General features: G+C 48.7%; 1 protein-coding gene across 1 annotated transcript in view; it reads left to right on the top strand.

Moving 5' to 3' along the window:
• The window catches only part of Lgi2 (leucine rich repeat LGI family member 2), a 32,552-nt gene extending 23,927 nt beyond the window's left edge, over positions 1–8,625 (top strand). Inside the window, exon 8 of the mRNA XM_057773173.1 lies at positions 3,370–8,625. Coding sequence (XP_057629156.1) covers positions 3,370–4,187 — 818 coding nt within the window. The 3' untranslated portion in view covers positions 4,188–8,625. The remainder of the gene's footprint in view (positions 1–3,369) is intronic.
• Positions 8,626–19,486: the final 10,861 nt, after the last annotated feature.

The following is a 19,486-nucleotide window of genomic DNA, read 5'->3' as shown; positions in this document are numbered from 1 at the left end:
GATATGAGTGGTCCTCTAGCTAAGATTAAGAGGGTGGCCTTCTTCAGCGGGGGATGGGAGTTGATTGTAGAGAACATGTCAGTGGTGACCCAGAGCGGAGTGGGAGCAGGGTCCTTTGTGATGCCTGAGCTGGGTCTCAGACCACTATTCCACAGGCATTTCTGAACTGTAGGCGAGCATTAAGGGGGTGGGGGCCGTCTCGTGGTTGCCAGGACAACTGCTTCACTTATCCTGCAGTGACACTCGTGTGTGCCTGCACCATGCACTCAGAGTTCTGCTCTGAACAGTCTTGGACACTCTTTGACTTCTCCAGAGACCCAGGGGACCATGGAGGTACACAGTGCAAAACTCACCATCCTGACTACTTCTTATGTACTGTGCTGTGGGGTTAGGCACACTGGTGTTGTGTGTGACCAATCTTCACGTCTCTTTCACAACGCACCTAGTAAACGGCATCCCCTCCCCAGCCCTTTATGTCCAGTCTTTGTCCCTGGGACCCCTCCTGCAGGTGACTGACAGCGTTGTCCTTTCAGGGCTGGCTTCATTCACTTAGCGGAATGTCCTCTAGGCCAGTCCATATCGCAGTATGCAGCAGACTTTCCTTCCTTTTGGAGACTGAAGACTATTCCTGGTGTTCACAGACCACAGCTGGCTTATCTGTCTGTGGGAGCATGGATTGCATCCATCTTCCAGCTGTTGTGTGTGACAATGCTTTCAATACTACTGTCTTGGTTCATTTTGGTGCTGCTATTATTTATAGGATGGCTTATAAACAGCAGAAATTTCCTTTTCAAGTTCTGGAGTCTGAGCCATCCAAGTTCAAGATAATGGCAGATTTAATGTCCGGTGCAACATCATCTCATAGCTGTGTGTGTGTGTGTGTGTGTGTGCGGTATATGTGGGGTGTATGTGTTTGTGGTGTGTGTGGTGTATGTTTGTAGTATGTGTGGGTGTATCTGTGGTATGTGTGTGGTGTATGTGGAGTGTGTGTGTGTGTCTGTGGTGTGTGAATTTGTGTGTGTGGTGTGTGTGTCATGTGTATGTTGTGTGTGTCATGTGTATGTGTTGTATGTGGTATGTGTGTGGTGTGGTATATTTGTGTATGTGTATGTGGTATGTGTGTGGTGTGGTATATTTGTGTGTGTGTGGTGTGGTATGTTTGTGTGTGTGTTGTATGTGTGTGTGGTGTGGTATGTTGATGTGTATGTGGGGTGTGTGTGTGTGTGTGTGTGCAGGCACATGTACCACATTACATCTGTGGAAGTCAGAAGACAACCCTGGGTATCCATTCTGGTCTTTCCTGCACTCCATCTCGTCTGAGATGGATTCTTGTTGTTTGTCTGCATCTCCTCCTCCACCACGTAGACTTCTCCTGTCTCCTCCTCCCATCTTGCTGTAGGAGCACAGGGATTCTAGGACTTGGGGATTTGACCTCAGATCCTTGTACTCACACCCAGAGCCATTTCTGTAGTCCCTCAGGTCCCCCACACCCCTCCCCAGTCTCCTCATGGTGGAAAGGCAGGAGATCCCTAGGGTTTCTGGGGTAATTCTAGTCATGAGTGACCTAGTCACCCCCCCAAGCCCTGCTTCCTGGTCCCATCCCCCAAGGTTGTTAGGGATGGAGAAACCCTACTCCCTAGTGGTCTCCAGCCCCTGCCATGGCAGCGCAGATTTCTGTGCTGCAGAGGAAGAGCTCACACCGGGGCACAGCTAGAGTGAGCAGGCTGCTGATGTTCAACAGGAGGATAAGTGAAAGAAAAGAGGTTCCTCTAGAATGGAGGACAGACCCAGGCAAGCTGTGGCAACCAGCTACCCAACCTTCACATCCGGACTTCCAATCTTGACCCACTGCTTCTCCAGTTAGCCAGCCCTGGGGTGGTTTGGGGTGATCGCTTTTCCAGAACAGCTGAAGATTTTCTTGGAATCATTTTTGCCTACGACTCAGTCTGTCGTCATTAAATGTCTCTGGTGCAAGAATGCATAGAAAGGAGTAACTACCAGTATAGTCAACAAGTTTAATAGGAGAAAGTACAATGGCACATGCTCCCCGTCTTAGGGTCAGTATTGCTGCGATGAAACTCCATGACCAAAGCAACTCGGGGAGGAAGGGGTCTATTCAGTTTATGCTTTCACATCACACTCCATCATCAAAGGAGTTCAGGACAGGCACTAGCAGGGCAGAAACCCGGAGGCAGGAGCTGATGCAGAGGCCACAGAGGAGTGCTGCTTACTGGCTTGCTCCTTGTGGCTTGCTCAGCCTGTTTTCTCATAGAACCTAGGACCACCTGCCCAGAGATGGCACCACTCACATTGGGCTGGGCCCTCCCCCATTGATCACTAATTAAGAAAATGCCCTTCAGGCTTGAGTACAGCCAGATCTTAAGGAGGCATTTTCTTAATTGAGGTTCCCTCCTTTCTGACGACTCTAGCTTGTGCCAAGTTGACATAAAACCAGCCAGTGTGCTCTCCAAAGAGGGCTTCTGTGGGATTCGGCCAAGACTGGCTTGGATGGTTTTCCCAGAGCCCTGGATTTCCTCTTACATGGTCTGCTTGGCTGTCTCAGACCCCCCATGCAAGCCCTCTTCTTTATCTTTCCACATGTTCTGGTTGGATTTTGTCAACTCGACTCAAACCTAAACGTATCCTGGAAGAAGAGAGAATCCTTCATTGAGAAAGGCGTCCATAAGACTGCCCTGTAGACATGTCTTTGCATCTGTCTGTGCAGCGTTTTCTGGACTGATGATTGATATGAGAGGGTCCAACTCACTGTGGGTGGTGCCACCCCTGGGTAGTTGGTCCGGATGCTATAAGACATCAGGTTGAGTAAACCACAGGATCAAGCCAGTAACTACCCTCCTCCATTGTTTCTGATCCAATTCCTGTCTTCAGGGCCCTGCTCTGTTTAAGTGTCTGCCCTGATTTCCCTCAGTGATGGATTGTGATGTGGAACTGTAAGCTGGAATAAAGCCTTTGCCCCACCAGTGGCTTTTTGGTCATGCTTTTTTGGTGATGTCTTTATCACAGCAATAGAAACTGTAACTAAGACACCAACCTCACTCTTTCAACCCTAACATTTGTTTGAAACCTAACAAGGTCAGGTTTCAGTCCGTGTATGACTTTGAGGAATGCATGAGCATTTGATCTCTCGATTTGTTATCCAAGTTTCTATTCCAGCCCCTGCTTTGAGCTTTTTTTGGTTTGTATTAAGAAGTAAAATTGTCACCTAGCTAGTCAATGTTTAAGTTTGCGAGGAACCACCATGCTATCTTCCACAGCACCACAGTCCCATTGGGCAAGCAGAGTCTGGGGTGGGGGAGGTTTAGCACTTACTTCATCCACACTCAAGCCTTCTCTTTCTCTCGACCACAGGCCAGTCCATCGTGGGCTGCAAGGCCATCCTCATCGATGACCAGGTCTTTGTGGTGGTGGCCCAGCTCTTCGGCGGCTCTCACATTTACAAATACGATGAGAGCTGGACCAAGTTTGTCAAATTCCAAGACATAGAAGTGTCTCGGATTTCCAAGCCCAACGACATCGAGCTGTTTGAGATCGACGACGAGACGTTCTTCATCATTGCTGACAGCTCGAAAGCCGGCCTGTCCACGGTTTACAAATGGAACAGCAAAGGGTTCTACTCGTACCAGTCTCTGCATGAGTGGTTCAGAGACACGGATGCAGAGTTTGTAGACATCGATGGGAAGTCACACCTCATCCTGTCCAGCCGCTCCCAGGTCCCCATCATCCTGCAGTGGAACAAAAGCTCAAAGAAGTTTGTCCCCCATGGTGACATCCCCAACATGGAGGATGTCCTGGCTGTGAAGAGCTTCCGGATGCAGAATGCCCTCTACCTTTCGCTTACCCGTTTCATTGGGGACTCCAGGGTCATGCGGTGGAACAGTAAGCAGTTTGTGGAGGTTCAGGCTCTTCCGTCCCGGGGGGCCATGACCTTGCAGCCCTTCTCCTTCAAAGATAACCACTACCTGGCCCTAGGGAGCGACTACACCTTCTCACAGATATACCAGTGGGATAAAGAGAAACAGCAGTTTAAAAAGTTTAAAGAAATCTATGTGCAGGCTCCCCGGTCTTTCACAGCCGTCTCCACCGACAGGAGAGATTTCTTTTTTGCATCCAGTTTCAAAGGGAAGACAAAGATTTTTGAACATATCATTGTTGATTTAAGTTTGTGAAAGGTGTGATTTCAAAGATGTGTAGTGTTAGCTCTCGCAAGAGAGAAAGGGGACCAAGAAGAAATAAAATTAAAAAAAAAATCGTAAAATAAGCCAGGCTCAGAGCTCTGAAATTAAAATTCATAATTCACTGGGGAAGTAGTTAGACATTTTCAAACTTTTAGGATTCACATTTTAACCAGGGATTGCATTTTTTTTTCTTTTTTGGCTGATTGCATGACAGGCCCGTGCTGCTGTTTAAATATGACATCTTAAAGCCTGTAATTTCTGAGAAAAGAGCGCAGCATCTTACCATCTAGCAAACAGCGTGCTACTACTTTATTTTCAATGAGAAAGGAGAACACTGAGCAAGAAGGGCCAGCCCTTTTAGTGAAATACAAAACCAAAACGCCCCCACCCCACTAAGCCCACAGACCTGCCTCGTCCCATCTTCGCAATCTTTCAGCTAAGAGCTGTAAAGCCAAAGTGAGCTGAAAAGATTTGCTGATCATCTGTTTGAACATCTCAGAACACTTCGCAGTGCTATTCTGAGCCATCCCAGTTTCCTGAAAGTCAGGGCCAGTCTTCTGGCATCTTCCTTGGAGCAGAACCTTGGCTCTGCCCTCGTTTGGATTGATCCCCCTCACGGAGTGTATTCCCTGGTTAATATTTGATATCGCTTCCTCTGCCACAGAGAAAATATTCTGGTGACACATGCCTAGGCCAGCATGGACTGTGGGTCCAGCAGCAGCAAGGTAAAGGGGTTTCCCCCTGTTTTGTTTTCTTTTTCTTTTTTTTTTTTTTTTTTTTTTGTGGTTCAAAGGTGACCCTCGAGGTGGCTGGAGCAATCATATGTGTCTGATGTGCGCTGTTGCTCACTTGCATCTCTGAGCCCATCCTTTTAGTCTGTGGGTAACTGGCAGCCGGGCCAAAGGCTGAGCGGTGCTTTTCATCTGTCCTTTGGAGGGATGGAACAGGTGTTTCCATCCACTGTGCGCTGGGGAGGGCTTTTGAAGTGAGATTGTACGGAGTCAGAGGGGACTTTACTCAGATCTGGATGCTCTTTGAGGCTCAGAGGGGGCCCTTTGATTGATGCATGTCTTTGCCCTCTGGACGACTTAATATTTCAAGTAATTGGTTGAATGGAAACCTGCCTCCCTGCCCACCTGCCTCCCTTGCTCCTGGAACAAGGCTTTGTTGAGTCGCAGCGATGACAGTGGCTGGCTTGTGCAACCCTGCTGCAGTTTCTGCATGTGCAAACGTCGAAATCCCAGGGTGGCTGCTGTCGACAGAGGCACACCTCCCTCTTCCAGCACACTAGGCAAAGGAAGCTTGGCCATGTGCTAGTGGTGGGGCATCCGGTAGAGCGTCAGGACAGACCAGCATCTCATAGTCCGTGTCTGTGCTCAGGACCAGGTGGGCTATTTCGAATCAGGCCTCCCCATGGGGACAGCAGGGAGGCTCTTGGGGGTCTGGTTTTATCGGTAGTTTCATGGTGGATTTCTAAGTAGCTGGTTCTCTCTGAGGATATAAAGCAGATGCTTTTTTAGGGGAGCCCTTTGCAGAGTAACCCACTGCATCCCTTCCAGCCATGAAGGTGGCATAATCCCACTGCAGTGTGCTGTGGAGTTCGAACCCTCATCACCACCCTGTAGATAGGTAGAGGGGTGTCTGAAATGTGATTGTGTCTGTTCTTCTCTAAGCGGCGGGGACTGAGCGATAGATACACCACACTGGAGAGCTCTGCATGGGTGGTAAGCAGCGCTCCTGGCTGCTCTTTCCAGCCTAGGGGACCAAGGACTTTAATGAACCCTGTCACTCACACTCTCTAGTGTGGTTGCTTGGAACTTTGGTGCTAAATGCCAAGCAAACAGAATGAGTGGTCTGCTTTAACTTTCTAAGCATAAGTGACTCATTCTTTGCATTCTTTTGTCTTCTGGGTTCATTTGAATTGACCACGAGTTCCCAGCTCTCCATGTTGGAGACTTAAGGTATGAGGCTTCTGCTCTTCCTTCCCCTGGAGAACAGGTGAGCCATGCCCCCCCCCCCCAGGCATTGGTCCCCCAGACAGGCTAGTAGCACTGACGTTCTGTTTCCTGCTGCTCAGAGAGGAACCCACAGGGGCATCTTTGAGGGTGCTGCCTCCACAGAGCCTCACACGGCCATTGTGTAGAGTTTGGAAAGTCACACTACACGGGGGTTTGAGCTTGGGATGGGGGCTTTGTTACACCCAGAAGAAACATTTGAGTAACCGCAAGGGCCCATAGTAGGTGGTGGGCTGGGGTGTGAGAGGGCTGGCCGTCCTCTCTGCTACAGTCAAGGTTCCTTGTCCCTTTAAATTAAGTTTATACAAGAGTCTGCAGTCTTCTGCCTTCTGTGCTGTGCGGGGAGATATTTGTTCTGGCCAAAACGCAGCGAAGGAGCAGAGACGTTCTTGGCATAAGGTGGGGGAGCTTTGCTTCATTAATCTTACTGCTCTCTCCCAAGAATCCCTGAAGTTTTAAGCAATTTCTGCAAAAGGCTTTCTTCCAGTAATGATGTAAAATAACACAACCCACCCACACAACCATGACAAAAAGCCCAAGGCAGAGGAAAGCATAGGACTGCCCAGCCGAGGGGGATTGCCCCTCCCTTTCTCTCTTCTCCCCTCCCCCTCCTTCTCTTCCCATCACCCATCACCCATACATTGTTACCTTCTCAGCTTGCCCTTTGTCATCTCTGCACCTGGGTTCCTAGTCTTCTCAGCTTGCCCTTTGTCATCTCTGCACCTGGGTTCCTAGGCTGATCCCACCAGTCAGTAGTCATGTGACTTTAAGGCCGTAACCTGAAAGCGAGGGTTAGTCCTCAGACTCTGTAGGATCAGTCATAGATCTCTATAAAGATGAAAAATAAACCTTCGGGCTGACAAGGGCTTTGTTCTTGGGCTGTGGATAGGATCAGCTCGCATCCCGGATACTTTGTGTCCCTGCTCTATGTATCTGTGTTCCTCTCATGTGTCATGTGTCTCTGGTTTACGGAGGGCAGGTGTTACTCTAATTTCAGAGAGAAGGGAATAGACACAGAGCCCAAGTGGATGGCCTGCCTGCCATTAGCCAGTTATAAGCAGCAAAGCTAGAACTTTCCCTTGGACAGCGGGTGTCGCATCTTCTCTCTCTCTCACTAATGCTCTGCTGTGCCCACCCAAAGACAGACACTGTTGCCGTGACAGTGAAGACAGCGGTTCTTGTAGGTTAAAGTAAAAGCAGACAAGCAGGACGAAGAGCCAGAAGAAAAGTCCTGCCTGACAGACGCCATTCAACCATCAGTAACACTGAACAATTGGCAAACACCCCAGAACTGTGTGACATGCCCGGCCATGCTCGAGAAAGCCTTCCGGAAACGTCGGATAGCTTCAGTTGTCTGGAGAGGATTTCTAGCAGGCACGGCTGTAACTCCTCCCACTTAGCCATGGGAGGAGTGGTGAGGCTGGACACATCTGGTTCTTGTCACGATGTCCACCAGATGAGATGAGTTCTGTGAGAGAGAAATTAAAAACCCAAATGCGGGAGCAATGATGAATTGTTCTGGGGCCCTCTCTGGCCTTTGGGGAGCTCACGGAGAGCAACAGTGTTGTGCTCTTCTTTCTGAGGAGTGAGGCTGCATGTTTTTAGGAAAGAAATCAGTGTGAGATGCTGGAAGTTGAGCCGCCAGGGGTGCTCACGATGGATGTCTGTGGGAGGGGCTCCTGTTTGCATGCCACCTAAAAGGAAGCCTCTAGCCAGCTTCCAGATCCTTCTGCAGAAGAACCAGGCCTTGTGTGAAGCTTGGAAAGGAAGTTACCTCATTAGACAGTGCCCAGGGTTTTGTCGGACAGTGCGCTGGAGCAGAATCAGCAGTCTACCAGTAGATGCAGTGAACAAGGTGGTTCAGATCCAGGGCACCATGGAAAAAGGGGGAGAAGTGCAGGGCAGATGGCTACAGAGCAAATGCATTGGGGAGAGTGGGAACAAGCTTGAAAGGAAAGAGTAATCACAATTTCTGTTGCCTTAGCGGAGGGTAGAATGACCAGGCAAATCAGCAGCACACCAATAATTGAACAGCGTCCGTTGTGATGCTGATTCAAACAACAAGGACATCACCAGGCCTCTGAGCTCTCAGCTGAGGCACTCTGCCCCCTTACCCTGTCTCATCGCTTGCGCCAGCAGCCACCTTTCTAGTAGGAAACTATGCATTCCCTGTCCAGCCCCTTGACTATCAGGAATGTATGAGAACTGTGATAAAATAGGCCAATATGCCATTTGGTACTGTTTTTATGTATTTTAAATGTACAACTTAGGCGAAACAATACTTTCTATGTGGACGGAAGTAAGTTTTACAGCAGACAATGATGGATGTGTTTTCAAGCTCTGGATATACTTAGCTCTTTTTGGAAAATAGATTCAACACATGATATGCCTCTTAATTCTATATATTCTGTAATCCTGTGAATAAAAAGTAGCAAATGCCTAACACAGTTTCGATGTCTGGTCTGCTTAAACAACGGCTGTGTCCACTGAGTCACCGCTGAAGGGTGCCGCAGAGAGCTGAGGCGGTTGGGGAGGATGGAGATACCTTCTTTGCTGTTTAAATGGAAGATGGGTGCCATGGGGGCCCTTGGCTTTTTTCGCTCGGAAACTAAGAATTCATTTAAAAGCCACTAAAAAACCCTGAAGAACTTTCCAGTATATATCTACCTCATCTGTGGACTCAGAAACCTGGTGGACAGGCTGTGTGTTCTAGGACTCTCTGAGGAGCTTATGGTTGTCTGTGGCGATAGAAAGGAGGATAATAGGTCTACAGCACATGCTTGCCACATGTACCTCAACCCAAGACCCCTTGGCTTAGCTGGACAAAGGAAGGGTGAAGATCCTATTCTCCTTACTGTGAATTAGGCAATACCTTCTGTGTGCAGAGCGCTCTTCTGTACTATGAGCTCCTTTCAAATTGCTCGGGTATAGGTACAAGCATCCATCGTGGGGGCTGTGTGACTAGTTGATCAATAAAAACGACCATTAGGATGACAGCCCAGGCATGACACAGTACTGACTTTCTCTTGCTACATCTGTATCTCATTTCCCAGGGGCAGGGGCCCAGGCATGGCATAGCTGGGGCCTTTGCGCAAGGTCTCCCAAGTCTATGCCTGGATCTGCTGGAGGCCCAGCTTGTTCACATTGTTGGTAGAGTTGATTTTCTTGTGACTGATGGGGGTGTCCCCACCCCCTTGCTGGCCACTCTTTGGAGGCCTCTGTCAGCATCTAGAACCGCCCCCCGCCCCAGGTCTTTCCCCTTCTCCATTGGTCCTCTGACCCTACAGCTGCTGGTTTCTTCAGGTTGCCTGGAGCCCCAGAAGAGAAAACCCATCCTTTTGGCCTGGTTCCCTTGCTTTGAGCCATCCATATAAAGAATGGATTCTTAGGGGAAAGGTCACTGTGGGCCACAGGAAATACTTTTTCATCCAGTAGACATAGGAGAAGGATCTGGCCCTTGGTGCCTGATTTTTGCTCTGAAATCATGGTGTCATGTTTGTAAAGTAACGAAAAGCAAAAATCTCCAGGCCTGCAATCCTGAAACTCATTCAGGCAAGAGGCCCATCCTGACACCCCGGGGTGGCTGGTCTTGGATATCAAGAGCTCTCCGAGGTTCCGCAGCCCGATAGAGACAAGGACACTTCTTTTCCCTATTTCTCAGAGCTCTAATTGAAACTGAACTGTCCGGGAAGAATTGGAGCCTCGAGGAATGTGTCACCTTCCCTGATCAATTGGCTTGTACCTGCCTCCCAGACAGGACACCCTGTTACTAACCAAGCTCTAATTGGCACAAATGACTCCTTTTAGAACAACAAATTGGTAGCAGAGGTGATGCTGAAGGCCTCCAATACACCCAACCTCCTGGGCTCTGCTGTAGGCAGTCTCTCCTTAAATGTGAATTTCTGGTCCTGCCTGGAGTCAGACAGCAAACCGAGCAAGCAGGGAGGCTGCCCAGCAAGGTGAGAGGCTTCCTCAGGTGGTAACCTAGCAACTGCTGCCTTCTATGGATGCCCCAGAACTTCATGTTCAGACCTCTGGGTGTCTGGTCCGGGAGGTTTCCAACAGACAGGCAGGAAAGGACATCTGGGTTTCCCTCAGGGCAGGAGGAAAGTTTAGCTCACTGCATCAAGACTCTCATTGCTCCCACCCTCAAGATAGTACAGAGCTCAGAGCCCTGTCTCCAGTTCCAGTTTGGGTGAGAGGCAGCCACTCCCAACCCAGTTTGCCCAGAGAGGGCTTTGTTAGCCATTGGCTCCAGTGAAAACAGGGGAGGGGCTTCAGGTAGAGTCACTCTGGATGCTTGTGCTGGCCAAGGCTCCCACATTTATTTCCTTTCACTGGTCCACGGATTCTGGACTCATGGCCATTCCATAAGACTTGTATGTAAATTTCAGCTTTCCATCCATTTCCAGTCCCTTTATAGGATACAGTGCATTGGATCCCAAGTCACACGAAAGCCCAAATTCTCTTGTTTGTCAGGTTCTTTCTGGTTAATTCTGTTCCCACTGTGTGTCCAGTGCTGAGAGTGTACTGAGAATACAAAGTCTTAAGAGAGAGAGAAAGGTGGGACACTGTGGCACACACCTTTAGTTCCAGCCATGGGAGGCAGAGGCAGGCAGAGCTCCAAGTTTGAGGCTAGACTGGTCTACACAGAGAGAGCCCAAGTCCTGTCAATGGAGGGGGGAGGGGGACTAAATAGAGTGTAACTCTTAATGAACTAGTCCACAAGCCACACAGACAGGGCAAGCTGTTTTGATCCTTTTCCTCATGGCCCCCGACAGAAGAGAAAGGCCTGCTATGTCTAACCTTCCACAGGCCCCTTCTGAATGGCGGCATCCCCAAGCCTCTTGCTCTCTCCTGTTTCCGTCCTCTTCAGACTCACCACACATGGGCTCTGTTCATGCCCAGCCTCTCCTCCTTTCTCCACATCCATTTCCCTCCGCGGATGAAGGGGCGGGGGATGCCCTAAGCCAGCTCACCCTCATGTATGGTTCCTGTTGTTACCGTCAGTTCAGCCAACCGTTAAATCCTGCCGCCTTTGCTTCCCTCCGCTACACCATTCTACTTAACATTTCCCCAGAATTCTCCATGCCCTTTCCATCAAGTGGTGGGGCCTGGGTTTCTACCCTGGGGTGTGAGCTGTGCTTGGAGACTTGCTTCTAGGTTCCAAATCTAAGAGAATGGTTAAAGATTTATAAGAATAGACATTTTTGTTTGAGACAAGGTCTTATGAAGAAGTCCTGACTGGCCTTGAACTTGCTATGTAGATCAGGCTGGACTAGGACTCACGGTGATGAGCCTGCCACTGCCGCTCAAGGGAACAGCTGGGAAAATATACCGGTCTCTTCATCTCCTGGATCACTCTCTCTCTGAGGAAGGCCTGCTGTGGGAGCCACTCCCATAGTCTGTTGAGGAGCCCGTGGGAGGAACCTGCTTCATATCAACAGCTAGTGCACTTCTGGCAGCCACTGCCAAGCCTTTGGATGACCACAGATCCGGCTGCCATCTTGAATGTCACCTCCTTGTGCTGTGAGACCACTGCATGATTCCTAGCTCACAGAAACGGTATGAGATCTGAGTGCTTGCTTGTGTTCGTTTGTTAGATGATTTCTCTGTATAGCCTTGGCTGTCCTGGAATTTGCTTTGTAGACCAGGCTGACCTTGAACTCACAGAGATCCGCCTGCCTCTGCCTCCTGAGTGCTGGGATTAAAGGAATTCATCATCACCACCTGGTGAGTGTTTATTGTTTTAAAACTGTTGCATTTGGGGAAAGTTTGGCATGGATCAAAAGGTAATATATTCCCTTTTTATTGCCCTATAGGATGAAGTCACTATTAGACAGACACATCACTTTAAGAAGGCTTAGGAACCAACGCATACTTGCCCCACCATTGAGAGATGCATTTTCCATAAATAATTTAAACTCAGGCCGGCATATGTTACCTCTGTTTGCTCTCTCTTAGGCAAGTCCGGTTGTCTCTATTGGATGTTGCAAGCACCTGATTTGATGACGTTTGTCCATCTCTTGGCTACTGCTATGCTATATCCTTAAACTCACTCATTTGAAACTGAAGGTATGGCTACCACACAACAGTCTCTGGGCCTTGTAGAACAACGTCCCTGCCAGCTCCTGGGGTGTGAAGTCACCCTGTCCCAAGCTATACATTCACCTGAGTGCCGCACCCCTTGGAAAGCAGAGGAACGCCTGAACAGCACCTTTTTGAGCAGTAAGACTCATACTGTGAGGTTTGTAACGCTCACCCCGCTGCAGCCTTGCTGATGGGTTAACAGAATAAGCAGGTCTGGGAAATTCTTACTCTCTACAGGAGGACCAGAGAAACCAGGCTGAGGCAAGCATCTCCATGACCAATTCCCTACTCCTTATATTTTTGGTTGTGAGCCTAGCCTCTAACGGTTGAGCCATCTCTCCAGCCCCAGCTGTCTGCTCCTAAGTCACTCAACTCACCGTGTAGGAACTGGAGAGAGCAAGGCCCCAAGGAGGTCAGGGGCCTCACGGCAGGACTCCCATTGCGGTAAAGGATTCCTATGAAGTCTTTCCCACCAAGGCCAGCTGTCAGTCATGTCCCCTTCTGAGGACAAGACAATGCTCTGATGTCCCTGAGAAGCTCAAGAGCCTGGCTCCCCTTCTCCTGATTCCTTTTGCAAGCTCTGCCCAGAGACCAGAGAATCTATTTTTACCCTGGTGGAGAAGATCTTTTTTTTTCTCTGAAGCAGGTTAGGGAAGGAGAATTGTTTGGTAAGGAAGGACGCATCTGCGGTACAGGTGACAAGGACCGTGATAGGAACCAAGCCGAGGTGAAGAGGTGGACACTAATCTCCTCACCCCCACCAGTTTGCTCCCATCAGATTTTCACATTGCAGCGTCCCAGTGACAGTGAACCACAGTGTCATCCAAGGTCCTGAGAGAAACTGGTCCGTTCTCACAAAGCAAGTCCGGAGATTCTGGTGATTTGTATGTTCAGCCGAGTGGAGTATCTGCTCTACTTACTAAACACTCCGCTCCCCACGGCCCTGCCATCTGTATTTACAGTGTCACATGCTGCTGAGGTGGCTTTCCCTCCCTCTGTTGACTGTGAGCCATTCGCATCTTCTGTCACAATAAATAACCCCAATAGAACCTCCAATATGTAGGTTCTAGCCGAGGCTCCTCCTCGTCCAGGAATCCCAGACAGTGAGTTATAGTCATGACAGGTCAGAGGAAGGGAACAGCTGGGAAGGGCAGGCGAGTGAGAGCAAACCCCAGGCAAGCTGTTGCAGGGGTGGTGGTGGGGGAGCTGGGGCAGGAGAAACTGCTGGCTGCAGAGTTGAGCCTGGTCTAGCCTGCCTCTGGCCATGGGAGTACAGAGAGGGGTGGGCCCTGTTGGGTGCTGGGGCCCAAGCAGAGTGGACTAGACCTTTGCTCATTAGTTCTAGGGAGTCTTCTGGGAGGTAGACTCCCCATCTGCCCGTTCACAGATGAGGAAGTCGAGGCACAGAGAGGCTGAGAGGTTTCACTAAGGTCACACAGTGAAAAGATGGCAAAATTAGGGTGACAGAGCCTGGAGTGGCTAGAGAATTTATTCAGCTTTGTACCCAGAACACAACGGAGTACAACCAATTTACCTCTAGATAGAGGGGCCAGATACAATGTGGATTGCTTAGTAAAATTTAAATTCCAGACAAACAACAGCTCACTAACGTGGAGCTCACTAGTGAGGCTGGACTGGCTGACTGCTGAGCCCCAGGGATTCTCCTGTCCCCTCTTTCCAGCATCGCCATGCCCCACTTTTTACTTGGATGCAGGGAATTAAAGCTGGGGGAGGGGGTGTGCTTGCAAGGCGCGGCACTGGCTGAGCCATCTTCCCACCACCCTGAAATATAAATTAAATTCTTCCGTGTCCCTTCTTCCTTTTTATCTCTCCTTCACGCATCTAAATCCTGTGACCTTCCCCCAGAGTTCGTACTTTTAACTCCTGCCATGCATTTTTCAACAAACCATGAGGGCATCCTGGCAGGGCAATGCTGGCCCCAGTTTAGACTGTATATGTGGACAGTTTGTGCTTTATGTAATGTTTCACAAGAGCAACTTCAATGTGACTGAAGAATTTGAGACTCAGACAGTCCATGACATTTGCTTAGAGTGATATGGAAATGGTCCTACCTGACCGTGATGTAGCCTTTGCCTAGTGACAGGCACGAGGGACGCTTTCTGAGGCTAGTCATTTCTCCCATCCACTGTGCTCACTCGCTTGCCCCCCTCCCCCACCGCTATCCAGCCATCCCCTCTGATGCCAGGCCATGGGAGAGACCAAGCCTGATCACGAGTCATGAGCCATACGAGGTTGGGATCTTTTTGAGTCATGGGCCATACAAGGTTGGGATCTTTTTGAGCCCTTGGCTGGTCTGGGGAGCAAGCCAAGGTTCATAGATTTTTTTTTCTATGTGTTTTTCCTCAAGCCTCCTTATGTCTTGCCCTTATTGTCCAAGGTGAAGTTCATGATACCCACTGGAATCCCTCTGCTCGCTGAACCTCCTCACCCACCTCCATGCTGAAGGAGCAGGACCATGAAGGCCCATGGCCTTGCCATCTCCAGAGGAGTCCCAAGAGTCTGGGGCTTCTCAAGGTAAAGTGGACTAGTCTGTGCTACACCTCCGTCTCACCTTGGAATTGATTTCTTTACTGACAGGATTCTACAGTGAAAAGTTTACCTTTTTCTTCTTATAAAGGAAAACATTTCATTGAGCTCACTTACAGTTCAGAGGTTCAGTCCATTATCATCATGGTGGGACATGGTGATGTACAGGCAGACATGGTGTTGGAGAAGGAGCAGAGAGTTGACCTTCAGGTAACAGGAAGTAAACTGTGTCAGGCATAGCTTCAGCATGGGAAACCTCAAAGCCCACCCCCACAGTGACACACTTCCTCCCACAGGCCATACCTACTCCAACAAAGCCACACCTCCTAATAGTGCCACTCTCTATGGGAGTCATTTTTTTTCTTTCAAACGACCACATTCCACTTCCGGGATCCCATAGGCTTGTAGCCATATCACAATGTAAAAATGCATTCATTCCAACTTCAAAAGCCCCCCTACTCTATAATAGTCTCAAACTTATTTAAAAGTCTAAAGTTCAAAATCTCTTCTGAGAGTCATGCAATCTCTTAACTGTAATCCCCTGTAAAATCAAAACTAAAAAGCAAATCATATACTTTCAACATATAATGTTACAGGATATACATCACCATTCCAAAATGTAGGGAAGGGGGCATAGAGAGGCAATACTGGTCCAAAGCAGGACCAAAAACCAGTTGGGCAACCTCCAAACTCTGCGTCTCCATGTCTGATGACAAAATGCTCTTCAGAGCTCCAGCTCCTTTGAGCTTCGTTGACTGGAACCACTTCTTTCTCTCGGGCTAGTTCCACTCCCTGTTAGCAGCTTTCCTAGCAGGTATCCCACGACTCTGGCATCTCCAGCATCTTACAGGTCTCCAAGGCAACCCAGGTTTCAACTTCACAGCTTCATGCAATGGCCTCTCTAGGCCTCCATTCAAGGACACCCCAACACACGCCTGGCCTCAACAGCTTTCCTTAGTCGAGGAGGGAGATTCCACAACCTTTTTCTTCTGTCCTTGACTCTAAAACCAGAACCATGCAGCTGAAGCTGCCACATTCTGCTGCATGCTGTGACTGGAACGTGGCCCCTTTGTTTAATTACACCTTCGCCTGCTTTCTATTAAACGCGGGCAAATTTTCAGTACTCACGAAAATTCCCTCCCGATGCTATCCTATATATTTCTGTTTTATTATTTTCATTCGTGTCTTCATAGTCTTTACTATATTTCCAATCCCCACATCCTTACCCTGGCTAGAGGTATTTTTGTCGAGGCTGGTCCCCGACAGATACCTACAGGTTCCTAAAAAGGTTCTGCTGTTGTATCAAAAACCAGGTCTGGTAAAAACTAAGTCTCCAGAGCCTATTTTAACCCCACCCATTTCCAAGCATATTTTACAGGTCACTCCTGTCCGGGCCAAGACCAACTTAAAGCGGGCATTCTAGACAACGCCAACACTTACACCAGCTCCTGAAACTTCATTCACCATTGGTGGCACCTCTCCTGGCTCAAATGGAAACTGACTCAGAAGCACTGGTTTCAAAGGGCTTATCTGCTCCTGTATCTCACTTATTCACCCGCGTCTCTCCCGTACAGCCAGGACAGTTCTCCATCCCATTCTTTCTGGCAGTTAATCACCCTTCCCATGGCTAGGCCCATTCATAGGGCCGGCAATAACAATATATCTTTTTCTCCTAGCTACCTGCCTTCTCATCTCCCTCAAGGAACGGATGCCCGAGGTCTCCAAAATGGCAGTAAACCAGATGCCTCTCCAACCACACCTCCTGCTGAGTGTGAGTCCACCAACTCCCAATTATCCCCTTTCTCACATCACCCCATGCCTGCAGGAAGTAGCCAGACTTGAGCCAGTGTCCCCTATACCCAAAAAGTTTGGGATGTTTGGTTGAAAGCATCACCCCAGACCCTGATACCTTTATATCCAAAGAATCTAGTATGTTTGGGTCCAGGCCTCACCTTAGTCCCCTGGTATCCATATATCTAGAGTCTAGAATGTTTGGATTGGGGCTTCACCCCAGCCCCTAGAATAAATATATACAAGGAGTCTGGAATGTTTGGTGGAAAGTTCCATTCCGAGGCCCCTCCCCTGTGAGTTGCTGCAGTCCAGACTCCACCTCTGAGAAAGCCCACCAGACAGTGACTCCTCCCCAGAGAGACTCAAGACCACTCCTACAGGCTATTTAAACTGCTCCCCACACGTGGTCTTCTGGTCTTCCTTTCCCCTCTTCGTGGTCTTCTTGGTTCTCCTTTCCCCTCTCCATGTTTTCCTGGTCTTTCCTCTCTGGGGCCTGAAAGGCACCCGGGAGTGCAGGTATCCATTAAACCTGGGCTTTTTCCTAATTCGGTTTGATTTGGTCTGATTTGGATTGTTGCATTGGCGGAGAGGATTATGGGACAATGAAAACTTTTCAGTTTCCTTCTCTGCCTAAGCTTGGCCGACCTGAAACTGGATCTGTAGACCAGGCTGGCCTCAGACCCAGGAATCTACCTGCCTCTGCCTCTGCAGTGCTGGGAGTAAAGGTGTGCAGCACCACACCCAGCTCTAAACTTTTCTTTAACTCCTTTTCACAAGTTGGAAACTTAGCTGGGTGGGATCCCTCCGGGTGGGCTCCCTCCCTGAGGTCACCACTCCCTTTGTATCATTTCTTAATCTTATCTCCTTGAACACAGGATTTAGGTCCCTTCCACTTCCTGCTGCTCCTTTTCTCCTCAAATTGTACATTTTGTATATTCCATTGCTTAGTTGCACCTTTCCATTATAAGTCTTCATTAGAGTTAACACTAATAGCCACACAACAGAGTCTATACTAGGCTGTTTTGAGATTTCCTCTGCCAGTGGAATTAATCCAAATCTCTTTACTTTAACCTAAGGCAGACTCTTCATCAGACAAAGGTGAAAAATAGTCATTCTTTATGAGAATATCACAAGAACAATTTCTAGGCGACATACTAAAAATTTCCCCCTTTGATATCGCTTGAGTCAGGTCCCCACAGTTCAAAATTTCCATGCTCTGCTAGTATGACCCATTAAGCAGTGCTTAAAGATTCCACTGCTTTCCTAACCCAAATCACCAAAGTCCAGATGGCTCCAAATGAAAACATAGTCAGGTCTACCACAACAATACCCCAGTCCCTAGTGCCAGCCTCTGCCTTAGTTAGGGTTTCTATTGCTGTTAAGAGGCACCATGACCATGGCAACTCTTATAAAGGAAAACATTTAATTGGGGAGGCTTACATTTTTAGAGGTTTAGTTCATTATTATTTTGGTGGGGCATGGTGGCATGCAGACAGCCACGGTGTTGCAGAAGGAGCTGAGAATTCTACATCTTGATCTGCAGGCAACAGGAAGTGAACTGTAGTACTTGAAAGGTCTACATCTCAAGGAGGTGACACATGGTTTGCTTTATGATTGACTCTGGGGAACTGCAAAGCAGTGTACTTCCATAAATTCTTGTATCCGTGGAGAGGAATTCCTGCCTTAACCCTCCGCCCCTGCAAACTTTTGTTGCCCACAGAGGGTTTTGATCACTGGCGAGTGATTTGTAATTTTTTTGATAAACTGAGCAAAATCGTGAACCTTCTTAGCAGAAAAAGAAAGAAGAAAAAGCATTTAAAACTCTGTCCCAAACCTGCTGCTTCTCGCTGCCCCGTTGCTGCTGACTGTCCCATATCTCCACTCTGGCTCCCCGTGGATCCCGGCTGCCTGCCCTACTCCCCACAGTCTGTCCTCCACTCAGGCTGGAGGGATCCTGTGAAAAGGCAAATCTAGGTGGCTCAGGGCAAAGCTCCACCATTTCCCGTCAGTCACGGGTGCTAACCCCCCACAGTGGCCTTCAAACACCTGTTCCTCTCTATGCCACTTCCATGTTTCTCATTCCAGAACCGTCACACCGCTAACTTGCTGTCTCTGTTTTCTACTACAACCTCCGTTTACTCAGCCACAGTCTTACTGGCCTCAGCCTTGCTGCTGTTGGATATTCCCCAGGATTCTGAGAGAAACCTGGTCCCTGAGGGACAGTGGGAGCAAAGCTGTCCTGCCTACATGGTCTTCTCTAGACTGTCAAAACAGAATGACACTTTCGCCTTAGCTGAGGGGTGATGTTTAAAATGTTCTCTTCCACAATCAGGGGTTTGTCAAACTACTCCTCTTGAGGCAAATCTGGCTTTATGTCTGCCTACTTTTGTAAATAAAGTTTTATTGATACATAGGGCCTACTCAGTATTGTCTGCTGCTATTTCCTGTCTTGGTGGCAGAGTGAAACAGCTGCAGGTGAGACCCTGTGAACTTCAAGCCTTCAATATTTATTCTCTGTCTCAAAAGATGCTTGCTGGTCTCTGCCACATGTAAAATACACTTGTTCTACCTCGCTTTGATGTGAGGAAAATGAAGCCCTGATGATTAAGTGAGTGAATCTAGTAGTAAATGGCCCAGGTGCATTCCGACTTAGAAGTTCAAACCAAGATTTGACTTGGGTAGACTGGGCTAAGTAGTCAATCAGGGCATCAGGCAACTCAAGTGTGCCAGAAGCTAAGTTTCTTCATTTTCCCTCTGATTGGCCTGATTACTCTCTTGCTTGTTTGAGACGGCATTTTGCTACATAGCCCAGGCTGGCCAGGAACTTGCTAAGGAGCTCAGGCTGCT

The sequence above is a fragment of the Chionomys nivalis genome, chromosome 6 (genome assembly GCF_950005125.1).
Source record: "Chionomys nivalis chromosome 6, mChiNiv1.1, whole genome shotgun sequence".
Classification (NCBI taxonomy): domain Eukaryota; kingdom Metazoa; phylum Chordata; class Mammalia; order Rodentia; family Cricetidae; genus Chionomys; species Chionomys nivalis.
The sequence above is the reverse complement of the archived record's forward strand: the minus strand, read 5'-3'. Positions and strand labels throughout refer to the sequence as shown.